General features: G+C 40.1%; 1 protein-coding gene and 1 long non-coding RNA gene across 2 annotated transcripts in view; both read right to left on the reverse strand.

The window, feature by feature from the left end:
* Nucleotides 1-1,212: 1,212 nt before the first annotated feature.
* Nucleotides 1,213-26,524, reverse strand: part of KATNA1 (katanin catalytic subunit A1) — a 42,467-nt gene continuing 17,155 nt past the window's right edge. Inside the window, exons 4-11 of the mRNA XM_025925607.2 lie at nt 20,921-21,101; nt 10,987-11,108; nt 9,709-9,814; nt 8,728-8,886; nt 3,826-3,952; nt 3,170-3,304; nt 2,730-2,856; nt 1,213-1,483 (exon numbers count right to left, since the gene is read on the reverse strand). Coding sequence (XP_025781392.1) covers nt 1,285-1,483; nt 2,730-2,856; nt 3,170-3,304; nt 3,826-3,952; nt 8,728-8,886; nt 9,709-9,814; nt 10,987-11,108; nt 20,921-21,101 — 1,156 coding nt within the window. The 3' untranslated portion in view covers nt 1,213-1,284. The remainder of the gene's footprint in view (nt 1,484-2,729; nt 2,857-3,169; nt 3,305-3,825; nt 3,953-8,727; nt 8,887-9,708; nt 9,815-10,986; nt 11,109-20,920; nt 21,102-26,524) is intronic.
* On the reverse strand, nt 6,276-8,544 carry LOC147581289 (uncharacterized). The gene is made up of 2 exons (XR_015251642.1): nt 7,104-8,544; nt 6,276-6,851 (listed from the first exon to the last, which is right to left on the reverse strand). It is a non-coding gene; the product is annotated as an uncharacterized LOC147581289 (long non-coding RNA).

Consider the following 26,524-nt stretch of genomic DNA (forward strand, 5'->3'; position numbering starts at 1 on the left):
AAGTGTTTATTTTGAAAGAAAGAGAGAGAGGGAGGGAGAGAGACAATCCCAAGCAGGCTCCGTGCCACCAACACAGAGCCCAGCTCAGGGCTCAGTCCTGCCAACTGCGACATCATGGCCTGAGCCAAAACCAAGAGTCAGACTTTAACCCACTGAGCCACCCAAGTGCCCCCATTAACTGTTATTTTAATTATGCACAGTGTCCATGAGTGAATGGGTTAATGAGTCATTTATTAGGGTACCGTGAGCAGCGTAAGCTTACGAGAATTTACTTGCCTACAGGGCAGCTCATAGGTAGGCAGAATAAAGTCAAGCAAGAGTGTACACGGGGCACCTGGGTGGCTCAGGTGGTTAAGCGTCCAACTCTTGATTTCTGCTCAGGTCATGATCTCACGGTTTGTGGGATGGAGCCTTGTGTCGGGCCCTGCAGTGACAGTGCGGAGCCTGCTGGGGATTCTGTTTTCCTCTCTCTCTGCCCCTACCCTACCCCCCTCTCACACACTGTCTCTCTCAAAAGTAAATAAACTTAAAAACATTAAAAGCAAGGGGCACCTGGGTGGCTCGGTCAGTTGGGCGTCTGACTTCGGCTCAGGTCATGATCTCATGGTTTGTGAGTTCGGGCCCCGCACTGGGCTCTGTGCTGACAGCGCAGAGCCTGGAGCTTGCTTCAGGTTCTGTGTCTCCTTCTCTCTCTGCCCCTCCCCAACTTGTGCTCTGTCTCTATCAAAAATAAATAAACAAAAAATTTTAAAAATACATTAAAGCAAGTATATATAGATACATATTTTTTTCCTTTTAAGTGCATTGTAAAATGAAGGGGCTTTAAAGCTCTCCCAGGAAGAGGAGGGAAACCACTGGAACGGCTAGCAGGAAGGCGCACTAGGCGTGGTTCATGCGTCACTGGCCACTTGTATAAAAATGGTAGGGAATTTCCAGTTATCCACTGACACCCAGGGTGCTACAGCTAGTCTTACTCCTTAGAAGGAACGGCAGACGCACAGGGGAAGAGAAGACGCTGTGCACAGAAGTGCGTAGAAAGACGCTTTCCAAGCTAAGAATCACATTTGTGCTGCAACATACGTGCTCAGTGAAAGAGAAATGGGGTAATACTAAAATAAAACAAATTTGCTTGCAGCTTTAAAAAACTGCCTTTATTCAGAATCGTTTTTAAAATCTTACCATTATGAAAGTTTAAAAAAATATAGCACTCGGTGCAATGAAATACTACATTTAATTATTATTCAAACACTTAAGGCAGGTTTCTCACAGTTTACATGTGAGAATTTAGCATGATCCAAACTCAAATATCCATTTCTCATATCTTTCGATATCTGCAGCAGAAACTGACTTAGAAACTTTTTTTAAAGCCATTTCAAAATCCTCCATAGTTGTAGGCATGTGCATTTCCTCTTTTGAAAGATTTCTGATTTCTTCTGGGGTCAAACCTTCAATACGCCTTCTCATTGCCATCAAGGATGCATCCCTAGTTTTTAAATTAAAACACACACAGTGTTATTTTGATTGAATATAAACCTGGGGAAAGAAAACTTTTTCAGTATGTGTTACTACTCTGTTATTATCCACACTAGACATATGTAGTATTGCACAGAATCTTGTATCAGATATAAGGCTTGTTCTGAGTTGTTTTTTAGCAGTTAAATCTTCCAAGATGAAAAGAAGGATATTAGTTTAAATGAATGATACTGAGCAGGAAGCCCGAGGAAAAGTAAAAGGGTATTAACAATGACGCTAGCAACTGAATTTCTTTCTAAGTGGCCGATAAAATAAACATCAGAGAAGAGAGAACCTGTTAGCTGAAAAATATTTTCTACCTGTGTAAGAAAAACTAAATGATCAAATCAAGGTGTTTCTCTTTTCCTTTCTGTATTAGTTTTGTTTGTTTTTGGGGCTTTTATGGTTTTGTTTTTAAAGAAGAAACTTCAGATTTAAGGACCTCTGCTTTCACCAAGTTTCACCTTGGATAACAGCCACCATTTATGCCAAGGGGCCTGCTGGGGATTCCGTCTTCCTCTCTCTCTGCCCCTCCCCTACCGACCTCTCACACGCTCTCTCTCTCAAAAGTAAATAACCTTAATAAACATTAAAAACAAGTATATATAGATATTTATTTTTTCCTTTTAAGTACACTGTAAAATAAAACACAGCTGCTTCACAGACACACATTAGTTTTCACTAATCCTCACGACAACCTGCGTGGGGAGCTTACTTTACAATGAGTACCTTGCTGATAAACATATGAACTAATACTTAGATCAGGACAAAACCTACTTGAATCAACTGGATTAGAGATTTGTTTCTTTTTCACTGCTGTTCCTATCATATTCGGGACACTTGCCCTGAAAGTGAGATCGTACTCTCCTTGAGTATGCCCAATCAGTTCCACAGTTCTATTTCTTACAAAAAAGTATATGCAAAAGGCACAGCAACATTTTTTTAACCCGAGAATTACTGATTTTCTATATTACACCAGTTGTTCTAATACCAAATTCTCAAACTTGTCGTTTTCAAATGCACCACACTGTTCAGTGACATGCAAAACACTCAAATTCTTACCAGCACCTTACCACGAACTTAATACCAAAACTTGTGTCTCTGACTAGAAACTGTAATACAGGTCTTTATTCTTCACCTACCTTATTATTCGGCGTAAAAGCTTCCTAACAGAAGTTAATACCCACAAAAACCTATGCTTTGAAAATAATTCATACCTGCACACGTTGGTAATGTCCGCACCCGAATAACCTTCCATATTTTCTGCTATACTTGCAAGGTCAACATCATCAGCCAATTCCAGCTCACGTAGACTTATTCGTAACAGCTCCTCCCTGCCTTTTGCTAATGATGGAAACAAATTTTTAAATGTCAAGCCTTCAACATAAACATAATCAAGTCTACTTTGTATAAGAAGTTGGTTTTCCAATTCTTAGAGCTCATTTGCTTAAAAATTTAAGAGACACTCCTCGCTATTTAAAATTTCCCGGCATCGAGGCTTTCAGGTTCTAGATAGAGCCAAACCAATTAATACAAGCAAAGACATCCTACAAGTGTCTCCTTAAAGGAAAGTCAATTAATACCAGATTTTAAAATCTGTAAGCAAAACTACCTAACAGTTAACATGAGCTTTCTGACAAGATTCAAATGAAGATACCTGATGGTAATGGAATATAGATTCTTTTCTCAAGACGTCGTCTTAATGCCTCATCAATATCCCAGGGAAAGTTAGTAGCTGCCAGAACCATAACCATCTTGGAAGGGTCATCATTTTCAGAAGCACCCCCAACACCTACGAAAAAGGGTGAGGAGAATGTAAAAAGACACTAAGTCAGTATACAAACTAAAGCTCAACTACTTAAAGATCATCTCATATTTGGTACTAAATTACAAGGTAGTGTAATTGTTAAGCCTCCCTACAACTTCTTAAGCTAATTGGTACATAGATGAATTTGGGGCCCAAGAAAACTAAGTTTTAGTGTGCAAAAAAAGAAAAAAAAAACCACCTCAAAATAGATTTAATCAAAAGACCAGCTCAGCTTAACTGTATACCAATTTCTACAATTTTTCAAAGCATCTGTATCCCTGAGGCAAAGTTATTTGCATTTATTTCAATTTCATTGCTAACAATAAGAAATCCGAGCATATCCCACGAGGCTCTGTGAATCGCCGTTATTTCTGGCATGTCCCCACAGTCAGTGTACCCAGTATACCGTCAACCTCCAGGACCTACTGCCAGCCCTCTCCGGTCGTCTGGAGCGTGTGGCTTAGCACCAGGAGTAGAGCTCAGTCCGTGCGCAGACGCACACATACCATCCATCTGAACCAGCAGCTCTGCTTTCACCCTCCTGCTTGCCTCGTGCTCTTCTGAAGTCCCTCTGCGACTACAAATGGAATCGATCTCATCGATAAATATGGTAGCCGGGGAGTAAAATCGAGCCTAAATAAAGAAACCATGTAACACCAGGTTTTTATTTCATTTAAAAATAATCCAGAGCAATCAGGAGAAGAGCCACAACGCATCTGTCTCGTCCTAATTCTGGGGGGAGACGATAACCTGGAACAGCTAAGAGATCGCGTCTAACATAAGCTTACCATATACTTAAATCTTACATGGCTTTTTTCGTGACACTAAGTACTGGAGCTGGCAATATATGTTTACTCACGAGTGATACACATACAGAATTACCTTGTATGCTGCAACAATAAGGGCGACAATGGCCGGAAAACATTTACAGATATTTGTACGTGTTCTCAAGTTCTAGAAAAAACTGGTTACAGACAACCATTACCTTAAATAAAATCATATAGATTCCCTCTAAGAAATTCTCATTAAATTGCCGTTTTTCATTTGACAATACATTTATTACAGTAACTAAAGAAGTTCATTATTAATCATTTTTAAATGAAGTATCCAAACTTACAGAATCAATGCACAGGAGGGTTTGAAGCTAAATGATGGCAAAGATTTCTCAAAACACGTCTTAGTGAACCAACAGCACTTTTCAAAGGTTTTTCCAAAAATAAAAGTCTGCAATGGCAAGTGAACATTATGGACTTGAACACGCAATTATACTGGGTCTACAATTCTCTTGGACCATGAGTTATAATCTAGCATCCTCTAAGAGGCAATTCACTGTTTTGGAAGCACTGTGCCTCCAAAGTATGGATTCAGTTTTAGTCTGTCCACCTGGAAAATCCTTACATTTTTAAATCTCATTTTCTCTTTTAGTTGAAAATCTGAATTCTAAGTCATCAGTTCCCTCCACAGGGATAATCTAATTTTTTTTTTAAGTTTATTTATTTTGAGAGAGAGGGAGAGAGAATAAGAGTGGGGGAAGGGCAGAGGCAGAGGGAGAGAGAATTCCGAGCAGGCCCCACGCTGTCAGCACAGAGCCTGATGTGGGGCTCAAATCAGGAACTCAGGGATCATGACCTGAGTCGAAATCAAGAGTCAGACGCTCCACTGACTGAGCCACCCAGGCGCCCTGGATAATTTTTAATAAGGTGTCCTGATTTGATTTTAGGTAGTACGTACAAAAATTTTTGTACTCTTTTCAAATAATAGGAAAAAAAATAGAGGAGAAAACAAGAAAAAAAAAAGCATCCAAAAAATATTCTCAATTGAAATTCTATCAAGAAACCACCTGTCAACAGAGCCTACACTAACAAAAAATTAAATTTCAACCTACTTGTTGCCATACGAAGAAAAAACTTAGTAGATTCTTCCCAACTATTCAGGGTCTGCAGAATGGTCTGACTTAAAGCAGAGGCTACAAGGCACATGTAAATTGGCTTTGGATGACATGGAAAATATTACAGAAAGATTCAAATGTTTTGGCCTGCACAGCATCCCTTCTGGTAACAGAAGTCCACCTTTTCATTCATTAACCATCCTTTTACATTCTTGTTCCACTACTTCAAGAGAGGCCAACTCTTTTGAAGTTACAGGGGCATCATTCAGGCCTGGCCAATCAGATCACTCCCAATTCTCTAACCAAAATGATGGACTGAAGCACGGGCATGTGACTCAAAACAGGCCAAACATTAATCCCTGGAATTCTGCTGGAAGAACTGAGAGATGAGGGCTAATTCCTCTGGGATTACCTTAAAGACAATAAACACAAGGCTTAAGGCTCTGATAGCTATCTTCACCACCACTCAGGACTGCCCCAAATCAAAGCCAACCCACAGGAAAATAGAGGCAAAGGTCAGAGAGACATTCCCAAAAACATCTGAATTGCTAGATCTTGGTAGGTCTAAAAATCTAAAACATAACCTCCAAAAATTCCTAGTTACATGACCCAGTATATTATTCTTTTAAACTCATTCGAGTAAGTTTCTGACACTTGAAAATGAAAGTTCTTGACAATGCAACAAAAATTATACCATTAAGTTTTTGTATGTGTTTGTTACCATGTCATGAGAAAACTCCTGTATACACTTATATTTATGTGACATTATTTAAAATACAAGCCTTGAGGCATGTTTGCTTTGAGAGATTTCTGGGAGACAGGGGTGGGCCCTCAGGGAGAGGCAAGTCCTCTATAGAGCAGTCAAAACAAGATATGAGAGGCAGTATCACTTTACTCCATAAGAGAGCCCATATGGTGAACAGAAAAAAAAAAAAAAACAACAAACAAAACAACTAAGCTAGTTTTAAATCTGAGCTCTAATCAAAAGTCGCAAAGGCAGAAGCTCCAAACTGTAGGCACTGGCTTGTGATTAAGCCCCTACCTAAGCAGGCAACTCAAAGCGGCACATTCCAGATAAGCAGGCATTTATTTAGAGATGGTAAACACCAGGGAAGCCAGTAAAAAATAAGCTGTTTGATACACCTTCATAAACCTCACTATAAAAAATAATGTAAATTAATACTTTGAAACAGGCTTCCACACAGAAGAAAATGGTCAGTTTTCTCAAATATAAACCCTCCATTAGAAAATATATCAAATAATTCTTAAACAGAACAGCTAATTTCTATTTGCCCTTGTGAGTCAGGCTCTGTACTAGACAATTTATATGCATTAGCTTGTTTCACAGAAGTAACTCCTGTTGAATGGTCCTCTTTTTATAAAGCAACTGAGGATCAGGAAAGGACTCTGCCCACAGTTACCAGCTCGGAAAGCGAGAGAGGAGGGGTCTGAACCCAGGCCACCTGGCTCTCAAGACGCCCTACTTAGCCATTCACTCTACTTAGCTTACATTTTTAAAAAGCCTAGTTATTCTGGAATCCTGACAGTAGAATTTTCTTTCCCCTGAAGCAAATAAATGATCTAAGAGGTTTTCCACTAGATTCCTCTAGTGGCATAAATTATTGATAAGCTATTAAGAAGAACCTGTTAGGGGCGCCTGGGTGGCGCAGTCGGTTAAGCGTCCGACTTCAGCCAGGTCACGATCTCGCAGTCCGTGAGTTCGAGCCCCGCGTCGGGCTCTGGGCTGATGGCTCGGAGCCTGGAGCCTGTTTCCGATTCTGTGTCTCCCTCTCTCTCTGCCCCTCCCCCGTTCATGCTCTGTCTCTCTCTGTCCCAAAAATAAATAAACGTTGAAAAAAAAAAAAAATTTAAAAAAAAAAAAAAAAGAAGAAGAACCTGTTAGAATTTGCATCCTGCCTTATAAGTTATCGAACCTGAAGGACAAAATAGGAATTGAAACAGAAGACTTTACAGAAAATGGATAACCTGGAGCACCTGGGTGGCTCAGCTGGTTGAGTATCTGACTTTGGCCCAGGTCATGATCTCGTGGTCCATGAGTTCAAGCCCCGCATCGGGCTCTGTGCTGACAGCTTGGAACCTGGGGCCTGCTTCAGATTCTGTGTGTCCCCCTCTCCCTACCCCTCCCCTGCTCATGCTCACTCGCTCTCTCAAAAATAAACATTAAAAACATCTTTTTTAAAAAGACATGGATAACCTGAAATTATATAAGGGTTTTCATTTGCTTGTTTTTATTCTGAGCCTAAGGAAGTAAGATCTAGCGTCATTAACATAGCCATCTAAGACTTCATCCATGATGGAGTCTTTGGAGTTAAGAATGCTAGCCATTCTCTATAGTAAGTGTAACTCTGTTCTAATACATGTAACTACATGATTTTTTTTTTTTAACATTATTTTTGAGAGAGAGAGAGAGAGAGAGAGAGAGAGAGACAGACAGACAGAAAGAAAGAGCACAAGCAGGGGTGGGGTGGAGAGAGAGGGAGACACAGAATCCGAATCAGGCTCTAGGCTCTGAGCTGTCAACACAGAGCCCAACACGGGGCTCAAACTCACGAACTGCGAGATCATGCCCTGAGCCGAAGTTGGACACTTAACCAACTGAGCCAGCCAGGCACCCCTAAACTACACAATTTCTTAAATGAGGCAAGACTGAAATCATCAGTGAAGCTTAGAGTCTGAAGTCTAAAAAGCTGTTGAATTCAATCTAAACACTCTACTAGAATTTGTTGAATTATATTCCTTCTGATATTCAGATTAGTGGGGGTGGAAGAAGGAAAAAAGAAACTCAAAGTAACAGGCAAAGAAGTAACAATCCAAAGACTGGGGCATTAAACGCAAGGTATTTACTATCTAGTTAATAGACTGGAGGTGATCTAAGTTCCATAACTACTTGATTTTCACTATTCTGCATTACTGTTATGACAGTGCATTTACCATATTATACCTAAGCCTACTGATTTAGAAAACAGAGTAATTTCAAACTCTTATAGCAGGTTAGTAATGCAGATCCCATAATGTGAGCATGCCCATAAGCCATCAGAGATGGCTCTTCCTCTAGAGGAAAGGAGACACGGAAAAAGTCTATTTACTCATGTGATTAAAGGATTCTAGCTTCGGGGCGCCTGGGTGGCGCAGTCGGTTGAGCGTCCGACTTCAGCCAGGTCACGATCTCGCGGTCCGTGAGTTCGAGCCCCGCATCAGGCTCTGGGCTGATGGCTCAGAGCCTGGAGCCTGTTTCCGATTCTGTGTCTCCCTCTCTCTCTGACCCTCCCCCGTTCATGCTCTGTCTCTCTCTGTCCCAAAAATAAATAAACGTTGAAAAAAAAATTTTTTTTAATAAATTAATTAAAAAAAAAAAAAAAAGGATTCTAGCTTCGAAGGCACGGGAATCCCACTCTGGGCACATCACCTTGCCTCACTGTTCTACACACTGGAGATAGTTACGACTCACTTTCTCCCCTTTTAGAGGTAAAGAATCTTTAGAGTTGGCTCAAACGTTCACCATTTCGAACAGAAGACGGACAAGCTTCTCGGACTCTCCTCTGTACTTGGAAGTCAGAGTGGATGAGGACACATTGAAGAATGTTGTCTTGCATTCCGTAGCTACTGCTTTAGCAAGGAGGGTCTTTCCTGTGCCGGGTGGCCCAACCATCAACACTCCCTGTTGCGGAGACAAGAACATAAGTGAGAGATTTACCTGCCACTGTTCTAATTCATAAGAATTCCATTACTACGAATTTGCAACTAATACATAATATTAAGACAAATAAAACATAAACAAAAGGATACTTTAGCACAAATTTACTTTTCTCATTATAAAAGGTAACTACATTAGTAAAAATCTGGAACTCAGAAATGAGAAAAATATAATCAATATTATTGATACTATAATAATCACACTCTAACATAAATACCAATATTATTTGGACATATTTCCTCCTAGTCTTTTGGTTGAACAAATTAGTTTTTTTTGTTACACAGCTGTACTCAAAGTAGGTCTAGAACTTTGTAGCTTGCTTATCATTTCATATTTCAAGAATTCTTCATAAGTGCAGTTAGCCATCAGCACATTTTCCAAATCCAAGAAAGGTTTTTTCACTGTCTTTTCAGAGAGCGCATGACTTTTTAAAAAAAGCACCTACTCGATACAGATGTCTCCATCTCTTAAAGACAAACGCAAGAAGTAGAGGATACAAGTGTAGCATCTTACATAAAACAGCGTTTCTGCATTAGGCAACTTGTTCATAGGCTAATACACGCTCACTCGAAATCAACTTTCCAAAGGTCACACTGTACCTATTTCTTATTCTGGGAACCTTGCAAGAGCTTTGGTCTAAACAAAATTCTGAATGGCATACCTTCTAATTGAAAGCTTTTCTTACCTATTCTTTCTCCCCTCACTTCCCTGAATAAGATAAATACGAGTTTTCCACAGCAATACACGCCCTTCACGCTGTCAGTGCCATAACAATAACAAACTTACTTTCCATGGTCTCCTGATGCCCTTAAAGAATTCTGGCATCCACATGGGTAACACCACAGCTTCCTTGAGCAACTTTTTAGCTTCCACTAAATCAGCAATATCGTCCCTGAAAGAGGAGAGATTTTATCAACAAGCTCTTACGTTCCACATTTAGCTCTACGCAGTCGTCCCCGAGAGCTGCTGGAGGCACACGGGCTCACGGCGCCCACACAGTGCCCGCCCTCCCGCAGCACACCGCGACGAGGCCCGCCACACCGACCGGCGGACGTGCAGCACAAGCTCACTCTCGAGTTCCTGGCAGGAAAGACTGTCCACCCGGCGAAGCAGAACACAGGTCTGTGGGCCCACTCAGATCTCAGATCTCAGATCAGGTGTCTCATTTTACATTCCTGCTCCTGTGATGCTCATTCCATAAACTCCGTGACTTAGAAACAACGAGCCCGTTAAAAACAAACAAGCAAACATAAAGAATAAAAAGGGCATAGAGCAGAGCCAGGCTGCAATATTGCCGCTTTGCCTCCAACCCCCCTGAGAGGTAGACCCCAGAGACAAAGAGTATCAGACAGACCGCCACGAAGTCATCTCCAACCACCAGACAACTCTACTGCTGCTACATGTGGCATTTCCATGAAAATAAATGCTCACTGTATAAATCTCAAATACCAAAAAACATTTGTAAAACATCCCCAAAGCCATCCCTAAAAATCATTAAGGGAGCTTGTAGAACTCAGTGCAACAATGATACTTCTTTGATTCAGTGTAATATTAAACAAGTTCAGAGCCATTACTAGAAATCAGAGAAAATAAAAGAAACACCCATGGGATAAACCTATAGGTGACAAGCAACATGGGGCTCCTGGAAGGCTCAGTCCATAGAACACGAGACTCTTGATCTCGGGGTCGTTAAGTTCAAGCCCTACTTGGGCACAGAGCTTATGTAAAAACCAAAACAAGCAACACACATGCAATAAGAGTCATTGCCATTTCACCACTGGAGGATGTCCCAAAAAGAAGATGGAAATTTCTGTGATCTTCTTCCCGTTCTGTACGGAAGATTTTCTTATTTAATATAAACTTATTTATCATTTGTTATAATCAAATCAAATCAAATCAAATCGTTTCAGACAGACACTTGATACAGCCTGAACCAAGTGTTGGGTTCACACTACATGTACTCTGGGTCCATCCCCAAGGACTAATCTTCAGCGCATGCCCACACTGGTTCCGTTTTCTTTTCCTAAAAGCATTATCCCATTATCTTCTTGTGATATAACTTACCATCGAACATTGGGATTCTGAGAAATTATATCTCTTTCCAAAGCTTCTACTAAGTCCTTATCATATCCAGTACTATCAAATTTACTTGTCTCTGGTTCTGTAACTGCAGCAGGTGATTTGTTCTACATTGGGAGAAAAAAAAAAACAGGAGCTTCTGATTGCCTCAACAATTATATTTTGTTTCTGTGAGTCAGACACAAAGACTGGACTCCAGTGATATTTTTTTAAAGAGCTAATATAATAGTACAAGTAATAAGGACAGAATCAAAGACTATTAAGTCATCCTTCTACACCAACATCAGAGTTATCAGAGTTTCATATTCAACTTTTACTTTTACATAAAAAGTATGACAAAAGTGCTCAAGTGAAACAAAAATATTATGTATACGAACTGGCAAGAATCAAGAAATCAATACTGAGATGAACTGTGGTTACTAAGGAATATCAGATATGTGTGACATTTATCTCAAAGCTTTAGGGGACATAAGGTTAAAGGCAGACGGTTTCTGTAGCTAAGATTACAGCTCACTCTTAACCACCTACTTGGCCCCCACCAATGCTCCTAAAACATCCCTTTCCACAGTTCCCACCCCACTCCAAGAGACACCTCCATCCCTAGGTGGGATCCCCTCCTGTGCTCTGTGCCCACAGTCCTTAGGGTCACAGCTCGTAAGCCATGTACCAAAGTACTGCAGGGCACAATGGCAAACTCACAGGGCACTGCAGGATATTTTACATTTTTGAGGGAAACCCAGCAGAATCTGTTGAACACGGGCTGAACTACCAGTTCCAGGTAGTTCTGTTTCTACATTAAAACTACTACATTCCTTTCAATAACGCCACATTTTTGTGAAGCTGCGTTTCTGGCAGTTTCTGTGATAAAAGGAATAGTGGGAAAATCAAGGTGAAAGAGGAATGACAGTGAAATGTCTACTCTGCCTCCAAAGTCTGAGAAACTGAGCTGTGTCCAACATGTGCTGTTAGGACATGGCAAAGTGGTCTGAACCTAACTTCTTCACTAATGGATGGGTATTCTCTTTGTCCTACGAGGTGCTGTGAAAAATTAGAGATACTCATGAATTTTATATAAGGCAAGAAAATGTACAAAGCTCTGAACTATGGTAAATATTTACTTGGCCTTGTACCAGAATTCCTACCCTGTCTCATTAACATTGGTTAGCCCGTAACATGATTTCTTAGTGGTGGGATCTAAAAGTATTAATGTATCCACTTAGCCAATATTTATAATATTCAAAAGTCTTACACTAGATGGTATAAAAAGTATGTCTCACAATATACATATTCAATATCTGATACTAACATAAAAAATTCAAGGAAGGTATTGTGCATTTAAAAGAGGAGAAGGTCGGGGCACCTGGCTGGTTTGGTCAGAAGAGCATGCAACCCTTGATCTCAGGGTTGTGAGTTTAAGCCCCACACTGGGCGTAGAGATTACTAAAAAAATTAAATTAAAAAAAATAAATAAGGGCGCCTAGGTGGCTCAGTCGGTTAAGCATCTGACTTCAGCTCAGTCATGATCTCGCTATTGGTGACTTTGAGCCCCGCATCAGGCTCTGTGCTGACAGCTCAGAGCCTGGAGCCTGCTTTGGATTCTGTGTCTCCCTCTCTCTCTGCCCCTCCCCTGCTCATGCTCTGTCTCTCTCTGTCTCAAAAATAAATAAAAACGTAAAAAAAATTAAAAAAAAGGAGGAATCCAGCAAGAAAAAAGAATTGTATACTATAACCAACTGATGTTTATTCCAGAGATGCAAGGCTAGTTCAATGCATAATACACACACACACACACACACACACACACACACACACACACACGTAATCTATATATTAACACACTAAAGAAGGAAAACTATAGCATCATACAATAGATGCTAAAAAAGCATCTGGCATAACTTAACATCCATCTAGAATAAAAACTCTCAGAAAAACAGGATTAAAGAGGAACTTCTTCAACATGGTAAGGAGCATACACAACAAACCTAGCATTAATGTTTTATTTAATAAAGAAACACTGAATGGCTTCCCCCTAAAACTGAAAACAAGCTAGAATGTCCACTTTCATCACACTTATTCAACATAGTGCTAAAAGTTTCAGCCAAAGTAACAGAGCAAGAAAAGGAATAAATGCATCTAAATCCAAAAGAAAGAAACAAAAATGTTCTATTTGCAAATGACATGATGTCTACTCAGAAAATGGTAAGGATGCTACAAAAATTCTCCTAAAATTAATAAATGACTTCAGCAAGGTGGCAGGACACAAGACAAATATCATCACAAGTCAATTTCATCACTAGAGAAATGCAAATCAAAACCTCAATGAGATACCAGTTCATACCATCATGATGGCTATTATAAAAATTTGTAAAAGCAAAAAAACACAGAAAATAACAAGTGTTGGCAAAAATGTGGAGAAATTGGAACCTGTGTGCATTATTGATGGAGATGTAAAAATGGTGCAACCACTGTGGAAGTTTGGTGATGCCTTGAAAAATTAAAAACAGAATTATACATGACTCAATTCCACTTCTAGATGGATATATATATATCCATATATCTCCAAAAGACTTGAAAACAGGGTCTCAAAGAGATTTTTATACACCAATGACATGGAAGCATTATTCATAATAGCTAAAAGGTGGAAGCAACCCAGTGTCCATTGATGGATGATTGGATAAACACCAATGGAGTTGGCGAAATTCTGACAGACCTTATACTAAGCAGAATAAGCTAACAGAAAAGGCAAATACCGTACAATTCCACTCATATGAGGTACTTAAAGCAATCAAATTCATAGAGACAGAAAGTAAAATAATGGTTGCCAGGGGCTGAGGAAGCGAGGAATAGGGAGTGTGATACTATGATTTGTATTAAGTATATATTCAGTCTAACTCCCATTCCTGGCACACAGTTCCTACAACGCTTGTAGTTTCTTAAGTGATAAGAACTATGGGAAGATCTTTTGCTATAATATTTAGTTTTTGTTCCCAGCTCCTAAAATTGCTCCAGAGCAGTAAAGATGAAGAGGTGTCCTTTGTTATTCTTAACAGGCCCCTTTGCACCATGCCTGCGCTTATGCTAACACCTTAAGTTTTGGAAAGCCCCTAGATAACCACAGGATAGGGCTGTTGCCAAGGGAACCAAACAGGTGATTAAAGTGTTGGAACTTCAGCCCCACCCCACCAACCTCTGGCAAGGGGAGGGGGCTGAAGGTTCAATTAATCACCGATAGCCAATGATTTAATCAATCAGGACCACATAATGAAGTCTCCATAATAACCCAAAAGGATGTGGTTCGGAGACCTTCCAGTTTGTGAACACGTGAAGGTGCTAGAAACGTGGCATGCCTGGAGAAGGCACAGAAGCTCCCATATACCTTGCCCTATGCTACTCTTCCATCTGGCTGTACCTGAGTTGTATCCTTTGTCATAAACTGGTCGCCCGGTATAAACTGTTATTCCTGAGTTCAGTTAGCTGCTCTAGCAAATTACTGAACCAAGGAGGGAGTCATGGTAGCCTCTGATTTATACCAGTTGATCAGAAACACAGGTGACATCCTGACTTGCAAGTGGTACTGATGTGGAAGCAATCTTGGGGGACTGAGCCCTCACCTGTGAGATCTGATGCTAACTCCAGGTAGAGAAGTGTCAAACTTAAGTTGTAGGATATGCAGTTGGTGTTGGCAAGTTGGTTGGTGTGGGGAACCCTACACACTTGGAATTCAGAAGTGTTCTGTGAGCAGGGAGTAGGCAGAAGACAGGGTTTTCCTTTTCAGGGAGCTATTTATTTATTTATTTAATGGGTAGAGTTTCAGTTTTGCAAAATTGAAAATGTTCCGTGATGGATGGTGGTGATGGTACAAAAACATAAATGTACTTAACTTCACTAAACTGCACACTTAAAAATGGTTAACATGGGGGGAGCCTGGGTGGCTTAGTCAGTTAAGGGTCCGCCTCTTGATTTTGGCTCAGGTCATGATCTCAGGGTTATGAGATTGAGCCCCATGTCAGGCTCCATGCTAAGTGTGGAGGCTGCTTAAGATTCTCTCCCTCTGCTCCTCCCCAGCTCTCTCTCTCTCTCTCAAAAAAAAAAAAAAAAAAAATATATATATATATGTGTGTGTGTGTGTATATATATGTATATATGTGTGTGTGTGTGTGTGTACATATATCCTAAAATGGTAAACTTTATGTTACTTCATATTTTTAAAAAAATTTTTTAAATGTTTAGATTTATTTTTGAGACACACACACACACACACACACACACACACACACACACACACAGAGTGTAAGCAGGGGAGGGGCAGAAAGAGAGGGAGACACAGAATCTGAAGTGGATTCCAGACTCTGAGCTGTCAGCACAGAGCCTGATGGGGGGCTTGAACCCACAAATGATGAACCAACTGAGCCAGCCAGGCACCCCTATGTTACATTATATTAAAACCACCATTAAAATATATATTTTTTTGGAAAGTCAATTCTGTTTCCATATACAGTACTAGCAATGAATAGGTAGACACTGAAATTAGAAATACAATACCACTTACAATCACTTAAAAAAAGTGAAACAAATGTAAAATCTAACAGGACATCTGCAAGACTTGTATTCTGAAAACTATACAATGCTGATGAAAGAAATAAAAACTCTAAATAAAAGTAGATAAATAACATGTTCATGGACTGGAAGACTTGATATAATAAAGAGGTCAACTTTCCACAAACTGATATACAGATTTAACATGATTCAAAACCTCATGAATCAAAACCTCAGCAAGATTCTTTGTAGATGTAGAAAAGCTGATTCTATGGGAATGCAAGCTGGTGCAGCTACTCTGGAAAACAGTATGGAGGTTCCTCAAAAAACTAATAAAACTACCCTACGACCCAGCAAGTGCACTACTAGGCATTTATCCACGGGATACAGGTGTGTTGTTTCAAAGGGACACATGCACCCCCATGTTTATAGCAGCACTATCAACAACAGCCAAGTATGGAAAGAGCCCACATATCCATCGAAGGATGAATGGATAAAGAAGATGTGGTACATATATATATATATATATATATACAATGGAGTATTACTCGGCAATCAAAAAGAAGGAAATCTTGCCATTTGCAACTACGTGGATGGAACTGGAGGGTATTATGCTAAGTGAAATTGTCAGAGAAAGACAAAAATCATATGACTTCATTCATATGAGGACTTTAAGAGACAAAACAGACGAACATAAGGGAAGGGAAACAAAAATAATATAAAAACAGGGAGGGGGACAAAACAGAAGAGACTCATAAATATGGAGAACTGAGGGTTACAGGAGGGATTGTAGGAGAGGGGATGGGCTAAATGGGTAAGGGGCACTAAGGAATCCACTCCTGAAATCAGTGTTTCACTATATGCTAACTAATTTGGATGTAAATTTTTAAAAATAAAAAATAAAATTAAAAAAAAAGATTCTAAAATTTATACGGAAAAAGAAAGGAACGAGAATAGCTAAAACAATTTTGAAAAGAAAGAATGAAATGGGATGAATCAGTCTACCCAATTTGAAGACTTATTAGACAGCTCTAGTAACCAAGACTGGGTAGTACTGGTTGAGAGGCAGATACATGTATCAGTGAAACACAACAGAGAACCCAGAACTAAAGGCACACAAATATGCCCAACTCATTTTTTAAAAAAAGGTATAAAAGCAATTCAGTAAAATATAGCCTTTCCAACAAATGGTGCTGGAGAAATTGCACATGTATAATAAATGAACCTCAACCCAAGCTTTACACAAAAATCAACTCACAACAGATCATGAGTTTAAATGTAAAACATAAATTTATAAAACTTTTAGGAAAAATATAGAAAATATTTAGGATCTAGGGCTAGGCAAAGAGTTAAAACTCAATACCAGAAGTACAATTTATAAATTGGAATACTGGACTTCACCAAAATTAAAATATTTTGCCTTGTAAAAGATCCATTTAAAACAACGAACAGACAAGTTTCACACTGAAAGAAAATAGTTGCAGAACACGTATCTGACAAAGGGCTAGTACCCAGAATATATAAGGGACTCTCACAGCAAAACTAAAAGGCTACCAATATGGGAGAAGATACTTGCAAATGACATATTAGATAAAGGGTTAGTATCCAAAATCTATAAAGAACTTAACAAACATCCAAAAAACAAATAACCCAGTGAAGAAATGGGCAAAAGACATGACACTTTTCCAAAGAAGACATCCAGATGGCCAACTGACACATGAAAAAATGCTTCACATCACTCATCATCAGGGAAATACAAATCAAAACCACAATGAGATACCACCTCACACCTGTCAGAATGGAGAACATTAACAACTCAGGCAACGACAGATGTTGGCGAGGATGCGGATAAAGAGGATCTCTTTTGCACTGCTGGTGGGAATGCAAACTGGTGCGAATGCAAACTGGTGCAGTCACTCTAGAAAACAGTATGGAGGTTCCTCAAAAAATTAAAAATAGAATGACCCTATGACCCAGCAATTGCACTACTAGGTATTTATCCAAGGGATACAGGTACGCTGTTTTGAAAGGGCACATGCACCCCCATGTTTATAGCAGCACTATCGACAACAGCCAGAGTATGGAAAGAGCCCAAATGTCCAGCGACAGATGAATGGATACAGAAGATGTGGTATATATATACAATGGAGTATTAGTCAGCAATCAAAAAGAATGAAAACCTGCCATTTGTAACACCGAGAATAAAATTAGAGTATATTATCCTAAGCCAAATTAGTCAGAGAAAGACAAATATCATAGGACTTCACTCATATGTGGAATTTAAGACACAAAACAGATGAACATAAGGGAAGGGAAGCAAAAATTATATAAAAACGGGGTGGGGGGGATAAAACATAAGAGACTCTTAAAAATAGAGAACAAACTCAAGGTTGCTGGAGGGTGTGTGGGTGGGGGGACGGATTAAATGGGCAAAGGGCATTAAGGAGGGCACCTGCTAGGATGAGCACTGGGTGTTCTATGTAGGGGATGAACCACTGGATTCTACTCCTGAAACCATTATATGCTAATTTGGATGTAAATTTAAAATAATAATAAAATAATAATAAAGAACTCTCAAACCCCAACGGTAGAAGGACAACCCATTTTGACAACAGGCAAAAGACCTGAAGAGAAACACTGTGGGGCGCCTGGGTGGCTCAGTTGGTTAAGTGTACAACTTCAGCTCAGGTCACGAGCTCACTCACAGTCCATAGGTTCAAGCCCCAAGTCAGGTTCTGTGCTAAGAGCTTGAGGCCTAGAGCCTGCTTTGGACTCTGTGTCTCCCTCTCTCTCTGTCCCTCCCCCACCTCTCAAAAATAAACATTTTTTAAAAAATCAAAAAAAAAATGCACTAAAGAGCACGTGTCTGTGCTTGTATTTCCTTTCCTCTAGTCATTTGTACAGCTACTATTTAGAACAGACCAGCTCAATATAGAAAGATTGTCAGAATATACTGACTGCTGAAAAGAACAGACTACTTTATGATTCCACTTTTGGCAAAAAAAAAAAAAAAAAAAAAAGTCATGTATATGGAAAAGGATATTCCATGGGATTAACAGATCTCAGGAAGAGTAGGAATGTGAGTTTGAGGGGTTTTTACTTATTCTATTTTCTGATTTTCTAAAATGAATATGTAATAAAAGATTTTAAATAGGATAAAAGTCTATTCACCTTTTATGGCTTAATGGTTTTATTCCATGAAGTTTTCTGACTACCATCATCATCTTCTTCTAAGAAGTCTGTTCTATTTATTTTTTTTAAGTTTATTTATTTATTTTGAGACAGAGAGACTGCAAGCGGGGGAAACGCAGAGAGAGAGAATCCCAAGCAGGCTCCGCAGGGCCAGCGCAGAGCTCAAGATGGGGCTTGAACTCACAAAACCGAGATCATGACCAGAACGCAAATCAGACACTCAACCAACTGAGGCACACAGCCACCCAGAAGTCTGTTCTTTTTAGTCACTAGTTACTACCACCATTCAGCATCTAATTACAGTAAATCCTTGGATTGCGAGTAACTTGTTTTGCTAGTGCCACAAGATGAGCAAACATTTCTAATAAATTTTAACTTGATACACGAGTTATGTCTTACACCACAAGTAGTATGTGATGCTGAACATCAGAAGATCACAAGTGAGCCAATGGTTCCTCTCTCTCTCCCTCTCTCTCTCTCTCTGCGGAATTGTGGGTGATAGTCTCCCATGCTCGGATCCCTGGTCTCAGGCCGCGGTGTTTGGCAGAAATCAGTGATTTTTCAGAACGCTGGAAGGTGCCCACAACTGGCACTAGTATATTTTTGTCACTTCAAAGCACCTATGGACAGTCTTTGCTTTTTCATACGAGAGTAAGCTTAGGAATGTTTTGCTTCCTTCTAGGTCAGGCTGCCTGAGATATAGACCCTTTCTTCTCCTGCCTTAGTTCCAGTTATGTTAAATACAGTATATGACAAGAGTTTATTAATATAGTACTGTAGTCAACATCCGTGCAAGCATATACAATGGCCTCCGTGCAGAAAAAGATTCTATTGAGCTAATAGACAGCAGTGATTCCGTTAGTGATAGTCAAAGTCATCCTACACAATAACCCTCCTCTGTCTCATCTCCCTCACACCAGCCACGAAAGTTTTCAAAGCTAAGTGCAGGTTAATTTATTTATTCTTCTTTATATATTGTATTTTCTTTATTATTTTGTATTATATGAGAGTATTGTAATCATTTTTATATGAATATTTTTGGGTTTTGGAACGAATCATCTGAGTTTCCATTATTTCTTATGGGGAAATTTGCTTTGATATATATAAGTGCTTTGGATTACAAGTATGTTTCCAGAACAAATTATGCTTGCAAACCAAGGTTTTGCTGTATTAGAAAACCATGATTTTTCAACTGTCATAGGAATAATTGATTTAGGCAAGGATCACTGGATGCTAAAAGAAGTAAATGAAATGGTGATGAGAAATAGGATATTTACATAGTCTCAAGGTGTCTCCCCCCAAATTATTATAAAGGGAGAAAGAACAACTTCGCAGTGGAGAGCCCAGGCAGACACCACCCTAACAAAGCACTCCAATTTATCTCAAGTCACAGGACAAATAAACATCCTGTACCTCTTTACATAATACACTGCAAAGAACAAAACTTCCCTTCAATGGTATTCCTGCCCAAAATGTATAACCTTAATCTAATCACAAGGAAACATCAGAAGAGCCCAAGCAGAGAGGCACTCTACAAAATAACTGGCGTGCACTCTTCAAAAATGCCAGGCCCAAAACAGCAAGAACAAAAAGAGCAAGCCGAGAACATTTTCACAGCAACGAGACTAAGGAAACAGGACAGCCAAACACAGCGTGTGCTCTCTTGCTGCATGAGGCTAGATGAGCTCTTGACGCCATTACTGGGATAACTGGCTGAATTTTATGAGGGTCTATGGATCAATGTAAAATATATGGCTTGTGACAACAGATTGTGTTTATGGGAAAGAATGTCCAAGTACTTAGGAAATACACTATCAAGTATTTAAGGGTAAAAGGGCATGATATCTACAACTTACTCATAATGCTTCAGAAAAAAAAAAAAAGTATATAGAAAGTAGATGATAAAGCAAAAGGGGCAAAATATTTGCTAAAATTGGGTAAAGAATATATGGAAATTCCTTACACCATGCTTGCAACTTGTTTCCAAGTCTTAAATTATATCAAGATATAAAGATACAACAGATACCCAAAAATATCTGTTTAATAGTGAGTGGGAAAAATCCTAGGTGGAATATGACTAAGGTTTTGTTATACAGTCTGGTGGTTTCAACCACTAACAATTATCAAAATTTATAGTGTCTTCATTTTTAAGTTAATAAATATTTAATTTATGAAAATCAGTAACAGTTACCTTTTCCTCTCTTCCTTTATTTTGCTCTTTCTTTTCCCGACAACGAACAGCTTTCCCTCTGTCGTTGTGCAGACTGTGTGCAGATGAACGGTGAACTCTGGCAGTTGTATTTGGTCGATTACTGTGTGGTTTAGGGTCACCGTACTGAGGAGACTGGCGTTTTCTAGGTCCTGGCGAGGGCCTAATTAGACGCAAGATCATGAAAATCATAATGAACCCCTGGAGGTAGTCCAAATATACATGGACACATTATCATGTGTAAGTTAAAGTTTATGAACTAACGAAACCAAGGCAATAACGGAATACAAGACAGGACTGAATAAATTTAAGTCACTGAAATCCAAGATTTAACGTATAAATCTGGCACAGATTTAACGAGAAGAACAGACTGCAGTATGGTTATATGGTAAAAATAACAGAAGTGATCATCACCTCTCCTTTGAGAGGAAATAACTAGTGTACATCAAGTACTGATGTACTAATGAAAAATTAGTCTGATTCTTTGGAAACTGACAAGACAGCAATCAACGAAGAGTTTTATAAAAAGAACCGAACACAGCAAGTACAGAATTCACATTTATCCACTGGTACATGTGCAAGTTGACACTATTTTTTTCCCTGAGATAGAGCACGAGCAAGTGCATGTGTGCACAAGTACAAGTTGGGGGAGGGGCAGAGAGAGAGAGAGAGAGAGAATATCCCAAACAGGCTCTGCACTGTCAGCGCAGAGCCCGATAGGGGGCTCCATCCCACAAACTGTGAGATCATGACCTGAGCCGAAATCAAGAGTTGGACACTTAACCAACCAAGCCACCCACCTGTGTGCCCTATGTTGACACTATTTGATTTAGAATATATCATAGTTCTTATATTTTAATTAATAAAATTTCACCATTTTGCTACGGACAGTTACGAGAACTGATGTATAGTGTTTTACATTCACATACGTTGCCTTATGTCACCTTTATTTCTGTGGCAGGATTCATACCTCTCAAATATTTCTCAGGGTCCTACACTTGGTTGGGGCCATTAAAATGAGCAATAGAAAAGGTAAGAGAGGCCGATCCTCAAATACCTCAAGTATAGGTAAGAGATGTGTAAAGCTAGGCAAGCATACCAGAAAGTGTAAAAGAGATCTAGTGCTATGGGGCGCCTGGGTGGCGCAGTCGGTTGGGCGTCCGACTTCAGCCAGGTCACGATCTCGCGGTCCGTGAGTTCGAGCCCCGCGTCAGGCTCTGGGCTGATGGCTCAGAGCCTGGAGCCTGTTTCCGATTCTGTGTCTCCCTCTCTCTCTGCCCCTCCCCCGTTCATGCTCTGTCTCTCTGTCCCAAAAATAAATAAACGTTGAAAAAAAAAAAAATTAAAAAAAAAAAAAAAAAAGAGATCTAGTGCTATCAATGACCTCAAGAAGACCGAAAATAAACTGGGCCTGGAAACACAGGAGATGAACTAAACACAAGGGTATAACTGCAGATAAGAAAATCAGTGTAGAAAAGGAAAGATATCAAAATGAGCATAAGCGGGGTGCCTGGGTGGCTCAGACAGTAAAGCGTCAGACTTTGGCTCAGGTCATGATCTTGCGGTTTGTGAGTTTGAGTCCCACATCGGGCTCTGTGCTGACAGTTCAGAGCCTGAAGCCTGTTTCGGATTCTGTGTCTCCCTCTCTCTCTACCCCTCCCCTACTCATGCTCTTGTCTCTCTCTGTCTCAAAAATAAATAAAACATTAAAAAAATTTTTTTTTTAAATGAGCATAATTTAGGTAAAGGATTCTAAAGACACTAACCATAAAAACAATGGTGAGCATTCAGAGATGATACTGAACAGAGAAGGTGGCTCAGTAAGTAGGAAATCTGAATACCAGTTCAAGAGGCTTGGCTCTTAGCTAAATGCTGCTGATAAGGTTTTAGAATGACAAGTCTAGTGCTGTATAAGATACGCTGATAAAGGAAACAGAAAGCAGGGAGATATGGGCAGGTTACAAGTGTCATTGAGGCGTGAGGCGAGGGCCTAGCTTAAGGCAGTAAGCAAGAAGAGTCCAAGAGATGTACTTGGATACTCCTAGACATGGAAAATTGAGAATGAGGATTTGACAGGATAAAAAAGCCAAACCAATGTGGAAGGAATGACGGGGGTTCAATTTTGGATTTAGACACCTGGATGGCCAAGTGGAGATATTTCTTTAAAACATGTATTTATTTCTCCCTTACTAGAAAAATAATATAAAACAGAAAACTGAGATATAATCAACTATAGAGAATAAAGGTCACCTGTAACCCCATTATTCGAAGTTAGCCACTTAACATATTAGTTTACCGTCTTATAGTTGCCTTTTATTTAAACAAAATAGGAACCAATGTACACACATGCACTCGTATTTTCTCTCCTCATATCATAAGACATTTCCTGTATCATCACCTCATAAATGGCTTTTAATGACTAGATGGCAATTACGTATAAAGTGTACCACATTTTATCCACTTCTTACTGCTAGCTATTCTTTCATCCAAAATACAATTTACTGAACTATTACTATTGATAGGCACTACTCTATGTATTAGGGATAAAGCATTTATATAAGTTTAATAAAACCTTTACTCTCATAGACTTACATACGTGTGTATGTGTGTGTGGAGAAGGGGCATCAATGAAGATATGAACAGTACGTCAGACGATGCTAAGTGCTATCAAGAAAAATAAAGAAGGGTAGGGGCTGTGAGTGGGGGGCGGTGGAATTCCAGGTAGGAGATCTGCTCAGAGACCTTCCTGAGGTGACATTTAAGTCGAGACCCGAAGGAAATGAAGAACAAGTCATAAACATCTGAGCTGAAGAAAAGGCAAGTGCAAAGAACTGAAGCATCTGCGTGTGTGACTTGCTCGCAGAGGAAGACACTTGTAAGAACTGAGGTCCTAGAGGTAGGGAAACAAGACTCATGTGCTGTTGAAGGATATGATGAAGACTTTGGGTTTTATTGTGAGACAAGAAGATATTTGAGGGATACTAGCTAGCTTTAAAAGGTTTTAAATTATATTTTATTTTTTAAAGTGTATTTATTTGGAGGGAGGGAGGGAGGAGGGAGGGAGAGAGAGAGAGACACACACACTAAGGAAAGGCACAGAGAGTGGGAGACAGAGAATCCCCAGCAGGCCCCATGCTGTCAGCGCAGAGACCGATGCTGGGCTCAATCCCACGAACTGTGAGATTGTGACCTGAGCCCAAATCAAGAGCCAGACACTTAACCAACTGAGCCACCCAGGTGCCCCTACTTTTTATTTTTTAGAAAGAAAGAGTGCATGAGTTAGGGAGAGGGGTAGAGGGAGAGAGAAAATCTTACGCAGGCACCACACGGAGCTCAATCCCACAACCATGGGATCACGACCTGAGCCAAAATCAAGAGCTGGATGCTCAACCAACTGAGCCACCCAGGCGGCTCTATTAACTGGCTTTTAAAAAATATTTTTAAAAAAATCACATTTATAGCTTTGAAGCTATTTCTAATCTTTGCTCTAAAAGGCTCAGTGGGGGCGCCTGGGTGGCTCAGTCAGTTGAGCGTCCGACTTCGGCTCAGGTCACGATCTCGCGGTCCATGGGTTCGAGCCCCGCATCGGGCTCTGGGCTGATGGCTCGGAGCCTGGAGCCTGCTTCCGATTCTGTGTCTCCCTCTCTCTCTCTGCCCCTCCCCCGTTCATGCTCTGTCTCTCTCTGTCTCAAAAATAAATAAAACGTTAAAAAAAAAATTAAAAAATAAAAAAATAAATAAAAGGCTCAGTGAACCTCCTTGTGTCAACATTTCTGCGTACAACCATAGAAGAGAAAACTGGATCAACTGAATCTGTTCTTAAATGGACTAAAATCTAGCTGATGACAAGAATCACCAACAGAGTTCAAGAAAGAACAAGCTCTCTTAAGCATAAGTACAAATGAAGGCTAACAAAAAATAGGTTTGAAGGACAGTCAGTTGAGGGAGCAAGTAAAATAAACTCCAGGAAGAAACAAAGATGCAGCAAATAACGTCAAAGAAGAGAAATTTACAGGGGCGCCTGGGTGGCTCAGTCGGTTAAGCGTCCGACTTCGGCTCAGATCACGATCTCACGCTTCATGAGTTCGAGCCCCGTGTCAGGCTCTGTGCTGACAGCTCAGAGCCTGGAGCCTGCTTCAGATTCAGCCGGCTATGATTTGTTCTACTGCTTCAGATTCTGTGTCTCCCTCTCTCTCTGCTCCTCCCCTGCTCATGTTCTGTCTCTCTCTCTCTCAAAAATAAAATAAACATTAAAAAAAATTAAAAATATGGGGTACCTGGGTGGCTCAGTCGGTTGAGCAACCGACTTCGGCTCAGGTCATGATCTCACGGTCTGTGAGTTCAAGCCCCACGTCAGGCTCTGGGCTGATGGCTCAGAGCCTGGAGCCTGCTTTGGATTCTGTGTCTCCCTCTCTCTCTGCCCCTCCCCTACTCATGCTCTGTCTCAGAAATAAACATTAAAAAAAATCTTTTTTTTTAATTAAAAATAAATAAATAAAGGGGGGTGTGTCTGAGTTGCTCAGCTGGTTGAGAGTCCAACTCTTGATTTTGGCTCAAGTCGTGATCCCAGGGTTGTGGGATCAAGCCCCACATTGGGCTCCGTACTGCGCATGAAGCCTGCTTCTTTCTCTCTCTCTCTTTCTCTCTCTGTCCCTCTCCCCAACTCATGCTCTCTCTCAAAATAAAAAAAACAAAACATTGAAATCAACTAAATTTTCACTGGGCACATGTATTCATTGGAAAGTTCTTACCAATGACTGAGAGATGAGTTACAGGGCTGTTATGGACTGAATGTTTGTGCCCTCCCCCACTTCATTATGTTAAATCCCTCACTCCCAATGAAACCATTTAGGGTACAGGATTAATTACAGTTGGGGGTGCCTGGCTGGCTCATTCAGTAAAGCATGTGACTCTTGATCTCAGGGTTGTGAGTTCAAGCCCCACACTGGGCGTGAAGCCTACTTTAAAAAAAAAAAAAGTTAAATAAAGCCTTGATGTGAGGACTGTGTCCTTCTTTTTTTTTTTTTTTTTTTTTTTAAATTTTTTTTTTCAACGTTTTTTATTTATTTTTGGGACAGAGAGAAACAGAGCATGAACGGGGGAGGGGCAGAGAGAGAGGGAGACACAGCATCGGAAACAGGCTCCAGGCTCCGAGCCATCAGCCCAGAGTCTGACGCGGGGCTCGAACTCACGGACCGCGAGATCGTGACCTGGCTGAAGTCGGACGCTTAACCGACTGCGCCACCCAGGCGCCCCGAGGACTGTGTCCTTCTAAGAGACACAGAGAGTTTGCTCATTCCCTCTGCCATGTAAGCACAGAGAGAAAGCAGCTGTCTGCTTAGGAAGAGTCTTCACCAGGAACCAAACTAGCTAGCACTTTGATCTTGGACTTTTTAGCCTCCAGAACTGTGAAAAATAAAGAAATAAATTTCTGTTAAGTCATCCAGTCTGGGGTAATTTGTTATGGCAACACGAACAAACTAATAATACATGGGCCAAATGATGATTCTCCAGAAAAAGGAAAGAAAAAAGAAAGTAAATAGAAGTAAAACATATTTCTAGGCAAGAAAAAATAAAAACGCAACT

The sequence above is a fragment of the Puma concolor genome, chromosome B2 (assembly GCF_028749965.1).
Source record: "Puma concolor isolate L17-30 chromosome B2, mPumCon1.1.hap2, whole genome shotgun sequence".
NCBI classification, from domain to species: Eukaryota; Metazoa; Chordata; class Mammalia; order Carnivora; family Felidae; genus Puma; species Puma concolor.